The sequence below is a fragment of the Lagopus muta genome, chromosome 13 (genome assembly GCF_023343835.1).
Source record: "Lagopus muta isolate bLagMut1 chromosome 13, bLagMut1 primary, whole genome shotgun sequence".
Classification (NCBI taxonomy): Eukaryota; Metazoa; Chordata; class Aves; order Galliformes; family Phasianidae; genus Lagopus; species Lagopus muta.
Window position 1 is genome coordinate 4,198,068 of NC_064445.1, and position 16,944 is coordinate 4,215,011.

Consider the following 16,944-nt stretch of genomic DNA (forward strand, 5'->3'; position numbering starts at 1 on the left):
AAGAACCTACCAGAAACAGAAATACCCCAACAAAGGGCAGCATCTTGCTGTTTCCATGATGGTCACAGCTCCACAATGGCCATGGAGCACTGCAGGACTTACCCTTGCACTTACCCTTACAACAACAAGGTGCTGGTCCTACAAGAACGAGGCGAAGGCTTGCAGTGAAAAGCAAGTTAAAGAATTCAACAGTTATGAGACTCTCATAGGTGCACACAAACACAGCAAGGTGTTTGTCAGTACAAATCCCTTTCCAACTGCACAAATGCTACTGCCACAGGGGCACCTGGTTTGGGACTCTGCAGGGAGGAGCAGTTAGAGCAGCACCAGAGGGCATCTCAAGGCAGGTCAGCATGGCAAGGGGCTGGAGCCTCCTAGTAAGGTAATGTTTAGCATTAGAGAAATAAAGCGTTGTTCAACTGCAAAGTTTATTTAACAGAGCGCACATATTTACAGAGAGCTGTAACAGACCGTTGGACAAAGAGTATATCAGCACAGAAAAAATATCCGCATCTTCTGTTGGGATGATTGTCTCTGCCAGAATGAAACAGCTTATCGTACAAAAATACATCTTTCTTTTCACCTAAGGCACTGCTCTAAAGTCTAAAAAGTACTACCATGTGCTGCGCAGCAAACGCAGGAAGAAGGCTGAGGGTTTCCTATTGCAGTCGTTGGGGAAAGAACACTTTTAGTTCCAGCAAAACCATTTTCATCAACCGCTGAAAATGCAGCTGCCATTGGGATGATTCATCCGAATGGAAGTATCAGCCAAGTGTTTATAGCAGGATTGGAGACAGCTATTCTTTAAATTAATCGCTTCGTTGTTCAGTATCTCTGTTACAGGAGACGTAAGAGCAAGACTGCATTATTACTTCTAGCAGCAGCTTTTGGAAGATGCTTGGTTAATCTCTTCATGCTGCAAAAGCAGGCAAGATTCAGGTTAAATAGATTACTTAATGCAGGCTTTAGGGGAAGGGAAATATATATGAAGCTTGCAGTCACTATTATAAAGCTAGAACAGGAATACTTGGAGTAATTAACATGAACAAAATATGACTTCAACGGTCTAATACTGTTATGTACACAATAAAATAATACTTACACGAGTGTAGATAAATAATTCAAAAGGAAAACACTTTTAAAAGCATGACACGTTAAACTGCACTATGACAAACGTATCCAGATATTCAACAGTATTGCAGTAAATTAGTGCACAGGCTGTAAAACGTTTTGATGTTTTCCAATAGATTAAAACATATTAGTGATGACACAACACTGCATTTTGAAACCGCCCATATTTTTATGTTAGAAAATAAGACATTTTGCCAGAACATTGTCACTGGTGTTCAGCTTTAACACACATTGAGGAAGTCTTCAAATGCCATTTTAGGAATATGCAAAATCCAGCCAGTAGCTAACTGGGAAGTCCCCAGGGGCACATTGCTGTGCGTTACACTGATAGGAAAACAAAAAGACTCAAACAGGTTAGTGTAAAGTCTGTAAAAGGGAAACGAGCGTTACTTGCACAAGGACATCCTCTCTAACAACTAAACTAAACGAATGGAAAAGGAACATCAGCACAATAGTCTCCCTGAAATGTTTCAAGGTGCAAATCTAGAAGTTTGTCAGCCCTCTCTGGTGTTACTTATTTTATGCAAACTTGAAGATGGATGAAGGTAAACAAGCAGCTTTTCAAAACAAGGCCTTCGGTACTTGATAGAGCACTGGATTACTGAAGTGCAATCAGATTATTTCCAGGTCTCAAGTGTTCACAGTTCTGTCCAAAGAGCAAAGAAAAGAAAGTGTAACCATCATACTGTGTGTATTCTACATAAATCTGTGCTCACTGTCAGAGTGCTGTTCATCCAGGAAGGTAAGCGCAGAACCACCTCTTACAGTGCAACATCAGCATAGTCGCTTTTCTTTCAAAAACAAAACATATGAGTATTCATTTCCAGAGCTGTGCATGTAACTCTTAAAGCACATTATCTCCAAACACATTCAAGTTCAGAATTAAAAGGCAACACTTTCTTCACTAAGAAATGAATGATTTTGAGCATAAGAAAACGCGATCAGCAGAATCACATGAAATCACTCTGGTCTCAGACTACTCAGCAGAGGCCCAAAGGAAGTCTCAGCGTGTCTCTATGTCCACCAGACCACAACTCACAAGACGCAGAGTGACAGAGGAGACTCAGGAAACAGTTCAGTCTAGAAAAGTGCTACACTTTAATTAAAAAAAAAGTGCTACACATCACTGAAAGAAACTGTGGATACCAAGTCTTGTTTCTTCCCACTGTCATTTACTTCATCTGTTCACGCAGTCTTTATCTCATGGACAGAGATTTCTGCTGTGAGTGCGTTCACATGGGGTTTAGCTCCAACAACTGAGCAGTTTAATCTTAAGAAAACCAGCACACCAAGGCCTCTCTGACACTACGCTGCATCACGGTCTGGGTTCTCAAGTACGTGGGCTTCAGATGCAGCCTGATTTCTTCCAGAAAATTCTGATTATTATGTGTGTAGCTTTATTACTCCTCCTAAGACGTAACACAACCGTTTGTGGAATTAAAAGTTGGTGTTACTCTCCTTCAGTGAAGCAAAAGCCTATTCTACAGTAAGTATAGAGGACAGGTACCTTGCCAGAGCCTGAAGAGACCTCTTAAAGACCATGCAGGTCAGCATCAAGGAGTTACAGAACATGCCTAGGAGTGGAAAGGGGAAAGTAGCCGGGTCTTGTCTGTAGAGTTACATCAGACACCTATTAAACTGTTAGTATCTTCAAAAGTAACACGTTCCATTTAAGACATCTTAGAAGAAATCAGAATAGAAGAACACAACAGACGGGCTTGAGTGCTGACAGGGGATGCAGAGCTAAACAGGAGCTTGGCTTTGTCTTTGGAAGAGCCTTCTTGTCAGGCCTTAGGTGCTGCATAGAGCAAATCGCTAACAAGGCATCAACTGGTGGCTTCTTTTGACAGAATGCAAGTTGCAAGCACTAAAGAAAGAGCTTTCCCTCCAGTCTACACACTGGAGAAAGTGCCTTGAAAATAAGAAGCTGAAGTTAAGGCAAGGAGAGTAAAAATACAGCAAAGTTAATTATCTAGCCAGAGGAGGAGACAGATGGGGAAATCAGCTTGAATTACCTGATGAAGAATCTATAGGTTTGGTCAATGAATTCACTGCACCATCTTCCTCATAAGTCAATTTGGGACTAGAAGGTATTGTAGCAGCATCATTCAAGTTTTGATTACAGTTACCAGCAGAGATGCTGTCTGAACTCAGTTTGGTTGACTTGGAATGTACTCCAATGTCAGTGAATTCCTCGCAAGTCCACAGATCAGATTTTCCATTAAGATTCTGAATAAGTCCACTTGTGTGATCAGCTTCATTAACACCCAACTTCACTGAGTCATCGACAACCATTTCTTTTGCAGGATGGCTACAAAAAGCAAACAGATCATTTGTATTACAATTTGTGGATTTTTAACCTCTAGATTCATTACAGGCCAGCCAATTAGTCTGCATACCTTGCAAAGCACTGCATATCCTGAAAGGCAATCCTAGACAAGGTCCTGCAGCTGCCACGTGGGATCTCGCTTCCAAGAACCAGTGCAGAGGAATGACTCGCCACCATGTAACTGCTTTTTAACTACACTAAGACTTCTCAGGTAAGGTCTGGCTCCAGAACTGACAGTAGGAACCAGTAGATTTAAAGACTTACCCTTAAAATTCTATTTCAGTAATATGCATTTCTCCTTTTGTTTCCCCTCCAGTTTGACTTTTTAAATACAGAACTGATCCTCAGAATACTGCGTATCTTTAAAGAGATTCAAACTCAGAGTGATGAATTTTCATTCATTTTTGAGAAAATAATGAAAATGTCTTCATAATTCACCACTAGTGGAATTCATTTTTTATCACTTTGCAAAGAGTTCACAATGCCATTTCTAAATCATTAGTGTTTAGATAAGCAAATGGAACTAGCATCAGAAGACAAATTTTCCAGCAGTAGATGCAAATATTTTATGTTTAAGAAGATAAATTTTGGAAAACAACAATATTGATAAAAGGAGGCTTTTGTGTTCTATCTGGTGTTTCAGCACCACTGAGATTGTTCTACAGCTTTCTACAGGTTATTTTTTTTTGTCCCCCTCCTCCTTGTTTAATGTTTTGTTAATGAGAAGTCACTTGAAGGGAAAAGACTTCAAGCCAATATCTTTCTTTATAAGTAACACTGCTGTGTTGCTGGCAAAGCCAGTAATGTCAACATGTGTCATCTGAGCAGACAATTCTCCATAACTGCCTCTCCACAAGCCAGTATACTGACAGCAGTCACACAGCACATACAGAAAAATACCAGCAAACTAGTGGGGTGCAAAATCTGACCCAATGCTAAATGCAGTACTAAAACTAATTAAAAAAGGAAAAAAAGAAAGGGATTTCTTGAGTGACAGAGAACTGCTCGACAGTGCAGACTCACCTGGAATCCTTCAATTCAGTAAAAAGTAGAGACCCCTCATCACTTTTCAAATCGCTGCCATTCATAAATACTTCACTGGCCTTCAGCTCTGTCACAGTGTGTTGCTCAGGCTCTGTGGAGATCAAGCTCCGTGCAGTCTGTACACAACCCTCTGTCTCCCCTTTGACTTCCTGGGGTAAGTCAATGCCATTCAGCTTTCCTGAAAGCGTCGGGGAAAGAAAAACAACACAACACAGCTTCAGGAACAGTGCTGCTATTCTAAATGAATAAAATGCAAGAGTCAAATTGACCCTCCTCTGCCAAAAATCTGAGACATTGTTTCAATGCAGAAACCAATCTATAGACAAGCTGCCTATAATGATGTATTTGTTTTCCATCTTTAAAAATACACTTGTGAGGAGTGTATTTTTCTCACACAAATCGTTTTACATTTCATCATTTTGGATTTCTTCTGTGGGATGGAATTGGGTTTAAGAAGAAAGATCTCAAGTAAAAAGACTCTGTGGTACTTCTAGGACTTGTGTCCCAGGTAATCACAGCTGACGCCATTAACTGATCTGACATTTTTAACACACCTGAAATGTCACTGCGACACTGACAGCAACTTAGATCTGACTTATCACATTTCCTTACCGGGTTGATCAGCCTTCTCAAGTCCCAGCTCTTCCTCCTCTTCTATATCCTCTCCCTCCATGACCTCACAGGCAGACTTTCCTTCATTCTGCAACTGAATTCCCACAGTGTTACTCACAACAGCTCACTACCAAGAAGCTTTTCAAAAAAGGTTCAAGCACGGCTCCCACGCAGGGCTGTTCTGCACCAAGCAGTAAGGCCACACTGCTCCAAAGGCTGACAGACAACCTGCAACCATGGCTGGGGACAGGGAGTCAACTAAGAGGGCTGCTGGAGCTGACTTGACTTTTCAGGTCACTCAGCAACAAGCAGATCTGCTGAGCCAGAGCATGTAAACATGTGGGAGACTCGCTTCCATCCCCTGCCTAGGAAATACTCCTGAGTTCCCTTTCCAAGGTGTGCAATAAATATTTATTGGTTTTCAGCCACATGGTATCAAAACAGGACGGCATTTTGAACAGTAGGAGAAGGATGACTGTTTAAAAAAATAAAATCCACTACTAACCAGTGCTTTGTGTACCTGATCAGAAAGTGGTAATGCCAGATCACAGTGTTTCTGTATGCGTTGAACAAAAATGCATCAGACAAAGACTTCTGAAACAGCAATGCAGAAGGATGTGCACAATGTATGCAAGTTACTGAAAATTATTCTGGTACATTAGCACTTGGACCTTCACATGCAAGCTGGTTTGAGGGTAACAGAAGAACAAAGGTTACAAGACAAAGACAAAGGCTTTACACAAGGCTTCAGAAGGGCCTTTACACAAATCTAAGCAAATAAATACCTTGGATTCGTTTTGATCCGATTTTCGTGTTCTTTTCATTATTTCTTCAATTCTCTGTTAAAAAGTGGAAAATATTTACAATGATAGAGTTTTATTTCAGCACTCTGGTTTAAATTTTCATCAATTATCATATATTTTCTTATTTCATACACTTACTGCTTCACTCACTGCTTTTAAAGCTCACAAGCCACAGCTGACTTAAAACAACTACTACTGCTTCTGCTTGAATGAATCTGAGACAGGCTGCCTGCTCAGTTTATTTTAGTGCTAACACTTAACCCCTGTTCTAAGGGTAAGAGACTTCTCTGCTCTTGAAACAGCATACCTTTTTTCTTTCAAGCCTTTCCTGCATATTTTGCTGCATAATTCTCTCTCTTTCCAGCCGCTGTCTTTCAGCCTCTTCTTGAGCTTTTGCTTCAGCTTCTTCCCTCTGAAAATAAAGAGAACAGAAAGAAAAGCATTCAGTGAAAAACTCATCTCCAAGAATTCAAAGCAGACCAGTTACAGAGATTCTGGTGTAACACAGACAGGAACTGCAGACAATCACTATTTAATAGGAGCACACATTGCAGCTAAATGCCAACTATACAGCTACCAATGTGAAATTTATACTAGTATGACATTCAAAACCTGACTTGGAAAGAAAAACAGTATGCATGGCTATATTATCATTATGCAAATGCTTTGGATGATGAAAATGGATGCTGTTGGGCTGCCTAGGCTTCATACTTCATGATGAAGTTTTTCTAAGAACAATTTATGAAGTAGCAGAACAGCAATTGAGTTCTGTATGTCACAAGCTTAATTCAAAAATTTTGCCAGTCAGGCACTGTTGTTAAAAGGAACTCTGTGCTGAGCATCTTCTGCTCCTTCTTCACTAGAAAATCTTTTTCATTACAACTGGAAAGAAAATAAAAGTACAGTCAACACTACGTAACTGTTATAAATTTAAGCAAGCTTTTAAAGAAATGCTCACATATCAATGCTATCCATAAGATACAGCTCTCTAAACACAAACCATCACACTACAAGCTCTCATCTGTAAAGCTGCTTTGATTTTCTAAATCAATCTAATTTAAAGAAAGTCCACTTTCTTCAAAACAGAGTTTGTTTCACTTGGAAAGATGCCTTTATAGAAAGGCACAAAGGTATTAGCTGTGGAAGGCTATTTCTCAGTTAGAAAAGCAGACTTTTTACTCGTGTGGGAACAGAGGACATCAGATGACTTTCCAGGCAGACCGACCATATTCTTGTACCTCACAGCAGTATGTTGGTAAAACAGTCTTAATACAATACATTTGTGTGTGCAAAATAACATCCCAGATGGCTAAAAAAACCCAAACAACTCCAAAATGTGTGCTTTTGTCCCATACTTGAACCTATCAAAAGCTAACAGAAATCACACAGGCTAAGGCAAGGCAAGGACTTCACAACATTCTCCAACCAATCTCAGCTGAAAGCAAACCTGGTGCTGAAGCTCTGCAAGCTTTTCCTGTTCTTCCTGTTCTCGGCGGATTCTCTCCTCTTCAGCTTGTCTTTGCTGTTCCTCATAAACGAGTCTCTTTTCTTCCTCCTGCTTGCGGAGCTCCTCTTCCCGTCGTGCTCTTTCTTCAACTGCTCTCTTGGCCATTTCTTCTTCTCTGACTCTAGTGTTGTCAAAATATAAATATGCATTTGTAAGCATGCATGTGAGACAGACTAGGAAAGCAAGGATTTCTACTTCAGTCAATCACAGAGTGACTTCATAAGGACAGTTTCTGTTGTAGATTCACAGATGTCACCAGTCAGACCAGTCCAAGGAAATGCATAAACACTTGGAGGAAACTATGTGCACCTTGATGTTCTTTGCTGATTAAGACAAGTCCAAGACCAGTTGTTTCAATAATGGAATGTTCCACTGAGACATGTATTATGAGACAACACCTTAATAACAGTCGCTGCATCCCTCATAGGAATGCAACTTTCAGTGTCTTAACAAATCTAGTCAGATTTTAGAAACAACTTCCTTTTACAGCCTTAGTTCCAGTGGTATACTGGAGGTGTCACACGGTCACACACATCCAATCTGATCCAATATGGGCATGACATGTTTCTGATAAAACATCGATATCAGACTGCATTTAAGTTTAGGCCAGCTTTATACCTGTGAGTAGAAAACATACAAAATCTGATACTGTAATGTTCAGAAAAGCACACACAGGTAACCCCCAGTCTGGAGTAAAGTCAGCACAAAGCTGTAATTTTTAACAACTTCTATCTGGTAAACAAGGGTATTCTGATTTGTTGCTTTGAATTATTTGGCTGCAACATTTCTGATCCAGATGTTGGACCAGTAGAACAAGATTTCACGTACTCACTGCCTGAGTTCAGAGGAAAGTTTTGTACAGAATCACAGAATCACAGAATTGTAGGGGTTGGAAGGGACCTCCAGAGATCATCGAGTCCAACCCCCCTGCCAAAGCAGGTTCCCTACAGTAGGTCACACAGGTAGGCATCCAGGCAGATCTTGAACATCTCCAGAGAAGGAGACTCCACCACCTCCCTGGGCAGCCTGTTCCAGTGCTCCGTCACCCTCACTGTAAAGAAGTTCTTGACAGTTCTTGACAGAGAGGCTGAATATTTCAAGACAACAAAGCAAAGAGTGTAAAAAGCACATTCTAGATTTGAAACAGAATTAGCAAGGGTGACTGTCTGGAAAAGAAAGCAGTGATCTGCACTGTGACCATGCATCACATGCATACTGAGGTACAGACTAACAATAGACAAGCAACTTGTCCTATCTCAAACTCAATGCTTAGGGAAACGTACAGCTGAAATGTCCACACCAACCACACCAACAGCAGGAAGCATCACTCCCTTCTCCCAGTTACCTTTCCTCTTCCTGTCTCTGAATTCTCTCCTGGTCTTCTCTCTCTCTCTGCTCCCGTGCTAAACGCCGCTTTTCTGCCAAGATTTTAGCAGCTTCTTCAGCTGTGGTGGTCCCTGCTGCTGCTTTGCTACCTGACTCTGCTAAGTGGAAAAGAAACTGCTGTTTAAAAGCCCATGTAACTTAATTTTAAGAAAGATGTTATCACCATATGATGACAATTCTTTTTTGCCACTAACATTTAGATCAGCCCCCATCACTCAGCAGCAAGCATCTCTGCATGCAGAGACCCACATGATCCAAAGGGTGATTCTGAAGGGGTGCCCAATGATGCTGAAATAATTCATTTCAATCATACTGTTCCAGTCATGCTGCAGACAATATGGTTAATGATACTCTCCAATTACCACAGTACTTTATAACATATTCCTAAAAGACAGACTCATTCCAGAACAATTAGATGTATCTAAAGAAAAGTGGAAAAAAATTGCTTCAGGAAATACATTAAATTTTCTTCAAATAAAATAGAATGCACGTTCATGATTATGAAGAGGAAATATTAATTCTAAAATCTGCCTTCTTTCATAACATTAATGCCTTTGTATTTATAGAGTATCATCATTTTACCTGGCCTTGAAGGCTCACACTAATTACTTCAGTAATATCATGTGTTAGCAACAAATCATTTTCCAATTTACATGGAGATGAGAATGGTTCCAGCTACCAGGTTAACAGGTTTTTATATAGCCTGCCATTTATGGCTGCTCATGCCCTGCATGGTGTTACCATGTCTGAATCTCAGAGATACTATTATAAATTAACATTAAAAAAAAAACACAAACAAATCTTGTCAGCCAGTTACACTCAATAAATATTTAAAGAACTCTGATGGCTATCAGTTATTCCCACTCTATAAATATTACTTTTCCATGACAATAGCTCATCTACACATTCACAGAATTAGCTCTCGGTGTCAGCAGAGCAAAAGCAAGATAATATTGGTGAGGAATGCCTTTCTTTTTTAATATTTCACACATTAGCACATACATTCTGCTTAATTTTTATAAAGCCTTCCAGCTGAGGTCATTTTAACAAACGTGACATCAGTTATTTTTTCCTTCTGATCTAAAGACAATACATTCAAAACACAATGCCATCATTAGGCACTTTAATACCAAAAAACAGCTTATGTCCCACAGCCACATAATTGCTACCTGCAGCTACAAAGCCTAATTTCACCAAGCACACTCAGCAGCTGAATCAGGCTTGTATTATGTGCATAAGAATTCTTACAGCCCCAGGGAAAAGATTCCAGACAGACAGAGGGCAGCCACCAAATCTAGCACACACTGCATGTGTGTGGAATAAGAGCCTCAGCCACAGAAAGGCACTCACCTTCTTTGGTCTTTGTGCTAGCCGCTCCCGCATCCCTGTCCAAGGCTGATGGGGCACCTTGCTCATGTCCTGTTGCTTCTGTGCTCTTCTCCTTTGGTTTGCTCTCTGCTTCAGTTTTCTTTTTGGTAATGTTGATAACACCTGGTGTGAGAGGTGGGCGTTGGATGGGTGCTGGTTTATGGATCGGAGTAGGAGATGGCGGCCTCTGTTTTGCTATGCCAGGCGAAGGCGGGCGAGTCCTCTGTCTGCAGGAGTAAAGAACATTTTTCAGGGATAACACTGAAAATCTCACGTACACTGCGGAGCTGAGAGATCCAGCCAGGACACACACCTAACTGCAGATGGTGATGGAGGACGCTTCACCAAATTGGCAGGAGAAGGGGATCTTCTACGGGCAGACACCGATGGAGAGGAAGGGCGACGCAACCCAGAACCTGGGGATGGTTTCTCAGTCTCTGATTTCTAAGAAGATAGACAAAAATAAAACGCTCACTACAGGATACGTTAAAGTCAGGGTAGCTGCTGCCATAAGCACACAAATTTTCAGCAGTGTGTACTTCTGTGTTCCAAAACACAGACCCAGTCAGTATGTTATCTAAATTATCCTTCAGGAGCCACAAGCAGCCGACTGCTTGCATTTATAATACCGGAATGATCAAGGACTGTAAAACTGCAATGCAGTTTCAATACTGTATTTCTGAAGCATATATGAAGTGATACAGGACATCTGCTGAATCACGATCCCATCCTGAGCGCTTCCAAACCCCGAATTAATACAAACCTAATTCCTCTGGAATTTCAACAAACCTGGGTTGGATCTGGTGAACTTGCATCAGATGAAGATACAGAGGACTTCAATCTGTCGATGCTACGACTGCGCACGGGCACTTTAGGAGTTGGGACTGGGGAATTGATGGAACTGGCTGAAGCTGAACGAGGACAGAGGTGAGATTCTATAAAAGTTAGGAATTTGACAAGACAAAACAAGAACCAAGTGCACAGCATAAGAATAGGAGAAAAGGAAGAGGGAGAGAGAGAAAAAGAAAGATTGTGTGTTAGAAACCGCACAGAGAAACACCACAGGAAGTGCACATTGCAATGGGTCATGGACACAGACACCACCACCACACGATTAGTACTTTGGAAGCAGCAGCACTAAGAACAAAACCACTCTGAAAGCAGCAATCTGACGGAGATAAAAATAAAATGCTTTTCCAAACAATGCTGAAATAAGCAATATGGTAGTGTTACTTTGATTCCAGTCAAGCTGCATCTTATCACAAATGCTTCACAACAGTGTTAAAGGCTTATCATAATTCTTTACCAGTTCTTCATGACTGGTTCAAATTTTAAGCGCGTTCCCCCCCATGCTCATGGGGAAATCTTCCTTCTTTTGTAAGAGTTTCACAGCAGCATTACATGAGGAATCTGAGCACTACTTTACAAACCTATCTTGTGAAATAAGCTTTTATGCAACATTATTTTATTCTACTTTGCCTCTCTGACCCCTATATTACAATATATTTGTGCCCTTTATCCACATTACCAAGTCAAACTATGCTGAGAAAAAGAACCATATCAAGAGAAAAGGGTCAACTGTGAAACCACAATAGCTTTCATGTGGTAACTGTCAATCGCTTCACAAGTAATACAATTTCTTTCAACATTGTATTGTCTAATTACTTTCTTCACTAAAATAATTATAGATGGAAAAGCATACATATATGTAAAAATCTGAAACTAGATGTGATTTATCTGTAGTATGAAAAAATTCTGACAGATGCCAGCAATTAGTTTTGTCACTTTATGGAAAATACATTTTATTTTTATATTTAAAGCATTTGTGTAAGGAGAACTGCATTCTGTTTGTGCTTAGTTTGTGCTAAAGTACTTTTAAGTAAACTGATAAGACAGTAAGTTATCTTTAATTCAGCAATAGTGAGTAAGTCACATGCTGCCAGCAACAGTGAAAAAGATGGCATTTCCCCACGACACAAACTGAAATATTCATGGTAAAATAAAAGTGGCATATAGATAGGTGTGCAAAAATGTGACCACTACAAACCAAAAACCTGAGTTTCATACAAGGGGAGCAGTGCAGAAATGTTACCGTTACCAACAAGGATCAAGTTAAGTGGCATAAGATCAAAAACAAAGATGGAGGAATCTACTAAAGAGGAAATAAGCAGAACTGGGAACACAAGTTATAGGGTAAGAGAGGAGAAAGGACTCTGCATTGGTTCCACATATGTATTTACTGGGGTATGCTCAACACCAGTAACGATTACAAGGCATGTGGGATGCAGCCAGGGCTTGCAGCTGAGATGATGTAGAAATTCCTGTGCTACTATTGAGCTGAGCCACTGTGTGAGCTTACCAGCTCCATTTGGACCAGTGTAAAATTGCATGAGCCAGCCAGTATGTGCTGCTGCTGGTGTGCCTCTATGCCTACAGTCAGCCCGAGTGAAGCAGCTCAGGGCTCCCAGCCCTTATGGTAAGGCCATTCCTTCCCCACGTTTGTATGTTTCTCCCACTAAAGAAATCCAGACCTTGCACTTATTCTTTCAGCCTCCTTTGAGATGATTCGTTGTTTTTTCCCCCCTTTTGTTTAATTTCCTGGTACTGTTTTCTGACCAGTCTGTCTCAGATTCATTTGAGCGTACACTCCAATGTAGATCTCTCAGTCAGTTAAGAACAACAAAACCACAAACAAACAAACTGGCACCATAGTTTAAAAGCCAGTATTATTCTCTGGTTTTGCAAAGCAAACATGCAACACAGCATACGAATTGGTTGTTACTGACCCAAGAAAACATTGGATAAGTAATATTATACATAACCATATATCAGGTATCTGATTCACACTGATGGGTAGCACAGTTAGTTACTGTTATGTTCTTGTTTGCAGAACAATTGCAAAAACCTTTCAGGCTTGCTGCCTTCCTGTTACCTGAGGGATCCTGTCCATCAGCCGACAATGTAGCAGCACTTTTACTCCTAGCTAAGGAGGCCTGAGTGGGGGCGAGGAGGCGACTGATTACGCTACTGTCCAGAGGACTGACCTGGGAACGACGAGCTAAACGATGGGAACAAACCAAAAAGGATCCAACATGAAATCATGTAATGAAAAAGACAAGCAGTACAAAGCAAAGGAGGTTTGTAAGCATCATTGCAAATCGTAACAGTTTTGGAAGAAAAACACCAAAGTCATGGAGATGGAAACCAAAACTAAAAGCTCAGAAAGGTTAAATGCTGCAAATCTCTTATGCTGCACTTGTCCTTGGTTTGCTTGATACCAATTAAATTAATGAGTAGAATGACATGCATATAAAAGAAATGAGTGCTGAAGTCGGTTAAAACATGAAGTTTTTTTTACCAGCTCTTCAGGAAAGGTGTTCTGATGTGATACAAAGGTTTGCAAAGCAAAGCCAATGATTATCACCGGGCAACACTCACACAGATTCACATGGCACCCAGCATTTTCCCATACAGGAAAGATTCTGAAACAGAATAAAGTTTCCACTGCTGGCAACAGCTGCTAAAAAGGAAAGTTTCAGAACTGTTAACTCAAAAGGAAAAAGAGTGTTAGAGAAGTTTCTAGTCTTCTGCATTAGGATGAGGTGCTAGAAAAGAGAAATTTTAACAGTGAGAATAGAGAACAAAAGAGAGTGAAGTGGTAACTGGCTTCCTCCACCATTCACATGCAGAGTTTAGACCAGCAGCAGGACCAGAGAAGATGCTGTTAAACTGAACCATGAAAGGGAGCTCAAAAAAATACTGAAGTAAGGTTTAACCAAGAAGTGAACACATCACTGACATTTACTATAGCTGAGTCCTGCCAGCTTCCAATCACACATCTCTCCTCTTAGCAGAGGGACAACTTACAGTCTGTTTAGAGCCCAATCCAACAAAATTATGTCCTTCTTACAGGATTTTTTTTTGTCCAAAGGAAGAAATTCTATTTTTACTATTTTATCTTTACCACTAGGTAACTAAAAAGCCATTAAAAAGTCCTGAAGGTTTCAGAACCAAAGGAAACCAGTGGAAGCAGTCCTATCCAAACTTTACTGGGAATGGGTTTTAAAAGAAGTATTCAGTTTTATGAAACAAACCACCTGTTTTTTCTTCCTTTTTCACTTTTTCTAGTTCAGAAGAATGGGGTTTACTACTCATTCTATTCAAAGATGTGCTCCTCTTCTTTTCTGCTCCTCCTAGAGACCAAGCGTAAGGAATGTTACTTCAACACGACACTTACATATGTAATTTTCTAAGCTGCCATTCCCATGCTTTGCTTTTGCCAAGAAATGTACTACAAACACTGATCTATCATTATGAAGAAGTAGCTTCTCATAGGCTAAATGGCTTGGCTACCATTTGTCTATTCTCCCCCCACCCTTCCCCTTTTAGGAGAAATCATGATTTGTAGGAGGTTACCCAATATCTGGCACTGGAATGCTCATAACTATTGTTTTGCCTCAGTGCATTGCAGCAATGAAAGCATGGGTAAAAACAGGTATAGTGAAACTGGGGCATGGCTTAAAGTCAACTTCAAATATCCCGTCTATGCCTCCCAACTCTCCAGACCGAGTCGTTTCTAGCACCTTTCTGTTCCACCTGTGAACCTTTGACTGCTGACTGCTGAGAGTGCAGAGGGACTTTGTTATTCAGCCTGTTTAATGAGGCGCTTCGCTTTGCGGTACCTGGAAGTGAAAGTGCATTGATTAATTTTATGGGAAAGCTGAGAAGTCCCCTCCAACACCAGCCCCAGCACCCAAAGATACAGAAGCACAATTAAGTCACTCTGTACTACAGATCCTTCAGAAGCAGAGAAACTGGATCAGGGAAGAATTACTCCATATAAGCATTGTTTTTTTTACTCCTGTACATTGCTTATCATAGAGACAGGATGCCAGTCATACAGACTTCATGTTTTGACCTATTAAGGTCATCCTTATATGCCTCTGTGAATAAATAACTGGAAAAAAAGTGCTCACATTCGGTGTAACAAAGTGCTCAGCTCAGCACATACAGAGAACACAACTGAGGAAATCCCCCACTGATCCAGGGAGAAGCTCCTCTCTCATTTCAGCATTTTGTCCCTCCACCTTCCCATACACAAGGCAGAAGCAATCTGGTCATTTTTGTAGCTGTATTTTCCTCTGTCATTTGAATTTAGTCATTATTCAGCAAACATTTCCTCCTGAGCACCAGACCAAGAGCAAAGAACTGCTGTGATCTAAATCTGTCAGTCTATCACCTCTACACCCAGCTGATCCAAGCACTCAGAAGATTCTATCCAAATTTCTTCCTTTTCAAACCACCTGAGATTTTTCTTCTCTCCAAAGCAAACGAAGATTCACAGAGGATTTCAAGGTAGACAGTAAGTTCGAAAAGCAATTCCATTTAATTGATAATTACTGTCTTCCTTTGTTAGGTGCTTAATTTGTACTCTATGGCAGTTTCTGACTCATACCCAGAGCTGAACCCTGCAGGCATTATATACAAAAATCATTTCAGATTGCAAGCAGTCCCCAGTGACTCAGAGACTGCCCCTGCAGCTGTGTCACTATGGATATAAATTCACCAGTTTCCCCAGCAGGCAAAGAGTGTACGAATGCAAGTTTTTTCTGCTGCATCACCTTCCAACCTCAATCTGCAAAAATACTGCTAGCTGTGCCCTTGGTATGCTTGATAGGGGTTTTTCTAGCCTAGCTAGCTTGCACATGCACACTAAGCGTTTTCCAATGGAATCCACAGAAATTGTAGCTGATCTCTTAGAGCACAAACACCCTCAGATATCCATTAAAACAACCAACCAACCAAAGGAATAGTGCTTGTTGTCCACTTCTATTCCTTGATATTGGTACACCTACCTGGCTATAACCGCTCTACAACTCCACGTCACAACAAACCAACCTACTCCCACCCAAACAAAATCCCATTTCATGCATTCTTTTCTATTTGGTTATAGCAAAATTCTAAGATTAAAAAGAAAGCACGTGTTTATGGAGTGCAGGACCTGCAGAAAACAAAGATCCCAAAACTAACTTGATTCTTTCCCTCCACACAGGCAATCAAATGACCGTCTGAAAGAACAACTCAAACTATTCTTTGTCCTATTTTTAGTTTGCTGAAAATTTAGGATGTAATTTAAGGCATGCAACCCTCTAAAAGCAGTGAAATGATTTGGGAATCAATCATTCACCAAGATTGGACTTTGGTCACGTGATTCCAGAAATAATTAAAGAAAACAACAAAGCAACAAAGAACAGCAATCTTTACCGTCATTCTTCTCCTCTAAACAGAGATCACATCAACTGGGTGAAACCCCTGAACAGTCAGGCTGGATTAACAAACTGCATAAAATGCATTTGAGGTGAAAACAGGAACTGAGTTACAGAGCAAGGGAGGAAGAGGAGCATCATTCCTCCTCCTGTCCCCTCCCTGGTAGCAGGTAAGCAGTACACCTGCTACCAACAGAAACCCAAACACTTACTTCGATCAGAAGCATTTAAAAGTGCTGCAGATGATGACAAACGTTTATTCATGGCAGCTTCTGTTGGTTTGAGGTTTGCTGTGGAGGTGGACCGCTTGCTGGCTGTGTAAAGAAGTGGTTACTTTAGAATTCATCTTCATACCTAAGGAAGAACCTTCCACGCTTTCCTGAGGCAGCTTGGGAAGCATTACATCCGAAGGGTACTTTAGCTTTTGGTTAACGAGAAACAGAGGTGTTTGGTTTTTTCTTCCATTGAAGGTTCTTGATACAATTAGCATCAGATGTA

General features: G+C 40.7%; 1 protein-coding gene across 1 annotated transcript in view; it reads right to left on the bottom strand.

Annotated features, from left to right (window-relative positions):
- Window positions 1-409: 409 nt before the first annotated feature.
- MAP7D3 (MAP7 domain containing 3) overlaps window positions 410-16,944 on the bottom strand; it is a 35,939-nt gene continuing 19,404 nt past the window's right edge. The window contains exons 7-20 of the mRNA XM_048960059.1: window positions 16,659-16,760; window positions 14,764-14,862; window positions 14,278-14,373; window positions 13,113-13,238; window positions 10,970-11,115; window positions 10,494-10,624; window positions 10,163-10,407; window positions 8,772-8,907; window positions 7,367-7,547; window positions 6,227-6,331; window positions 5,902-5,955; window positions 5,117-5,210; window positions 4,484-4,682; window positions 410-3,442 (exon numbers count right to left, since the gene is read on the bottom strand). Of these exons, the coding sequence (XP_048816016.1) occupies window positions 3,133-3,442; window positions 4,484-4,682; window positions 5,117-5,210; window positions 5,902-5,955; window positions 6,227-6,331; window positions 7,367-7,547; window positions 8,772-8,907; window positions 10,163-10,407; window positions 10,494-10,624; window positions 10,970-11,115; window positions 13,113-13,238; window positions 14,278-14,373; window positions 14,764-14,862; window positions 16,659-16,760 (2,024 nt within the window). The 3' untranslated portion in view covers window positions 410-3,132. The remainder of the gene's footprint in view (window positions 3,443-4,483; window positions 4,683-5,116; window positions 5,211-5,901; window positions 5,956-6,226; window positions 6,332-7,366; window positions 7,548-8,771; window positions 8,908-10,162; window positions 10,408-10,493; window positions 10,625-10,969; window positions 11,116-13,112; window positions 13,239-14,277; window positions 14,374-14,763; window positions 14,863-16,658; window positions 16,761-16,944) is intronic.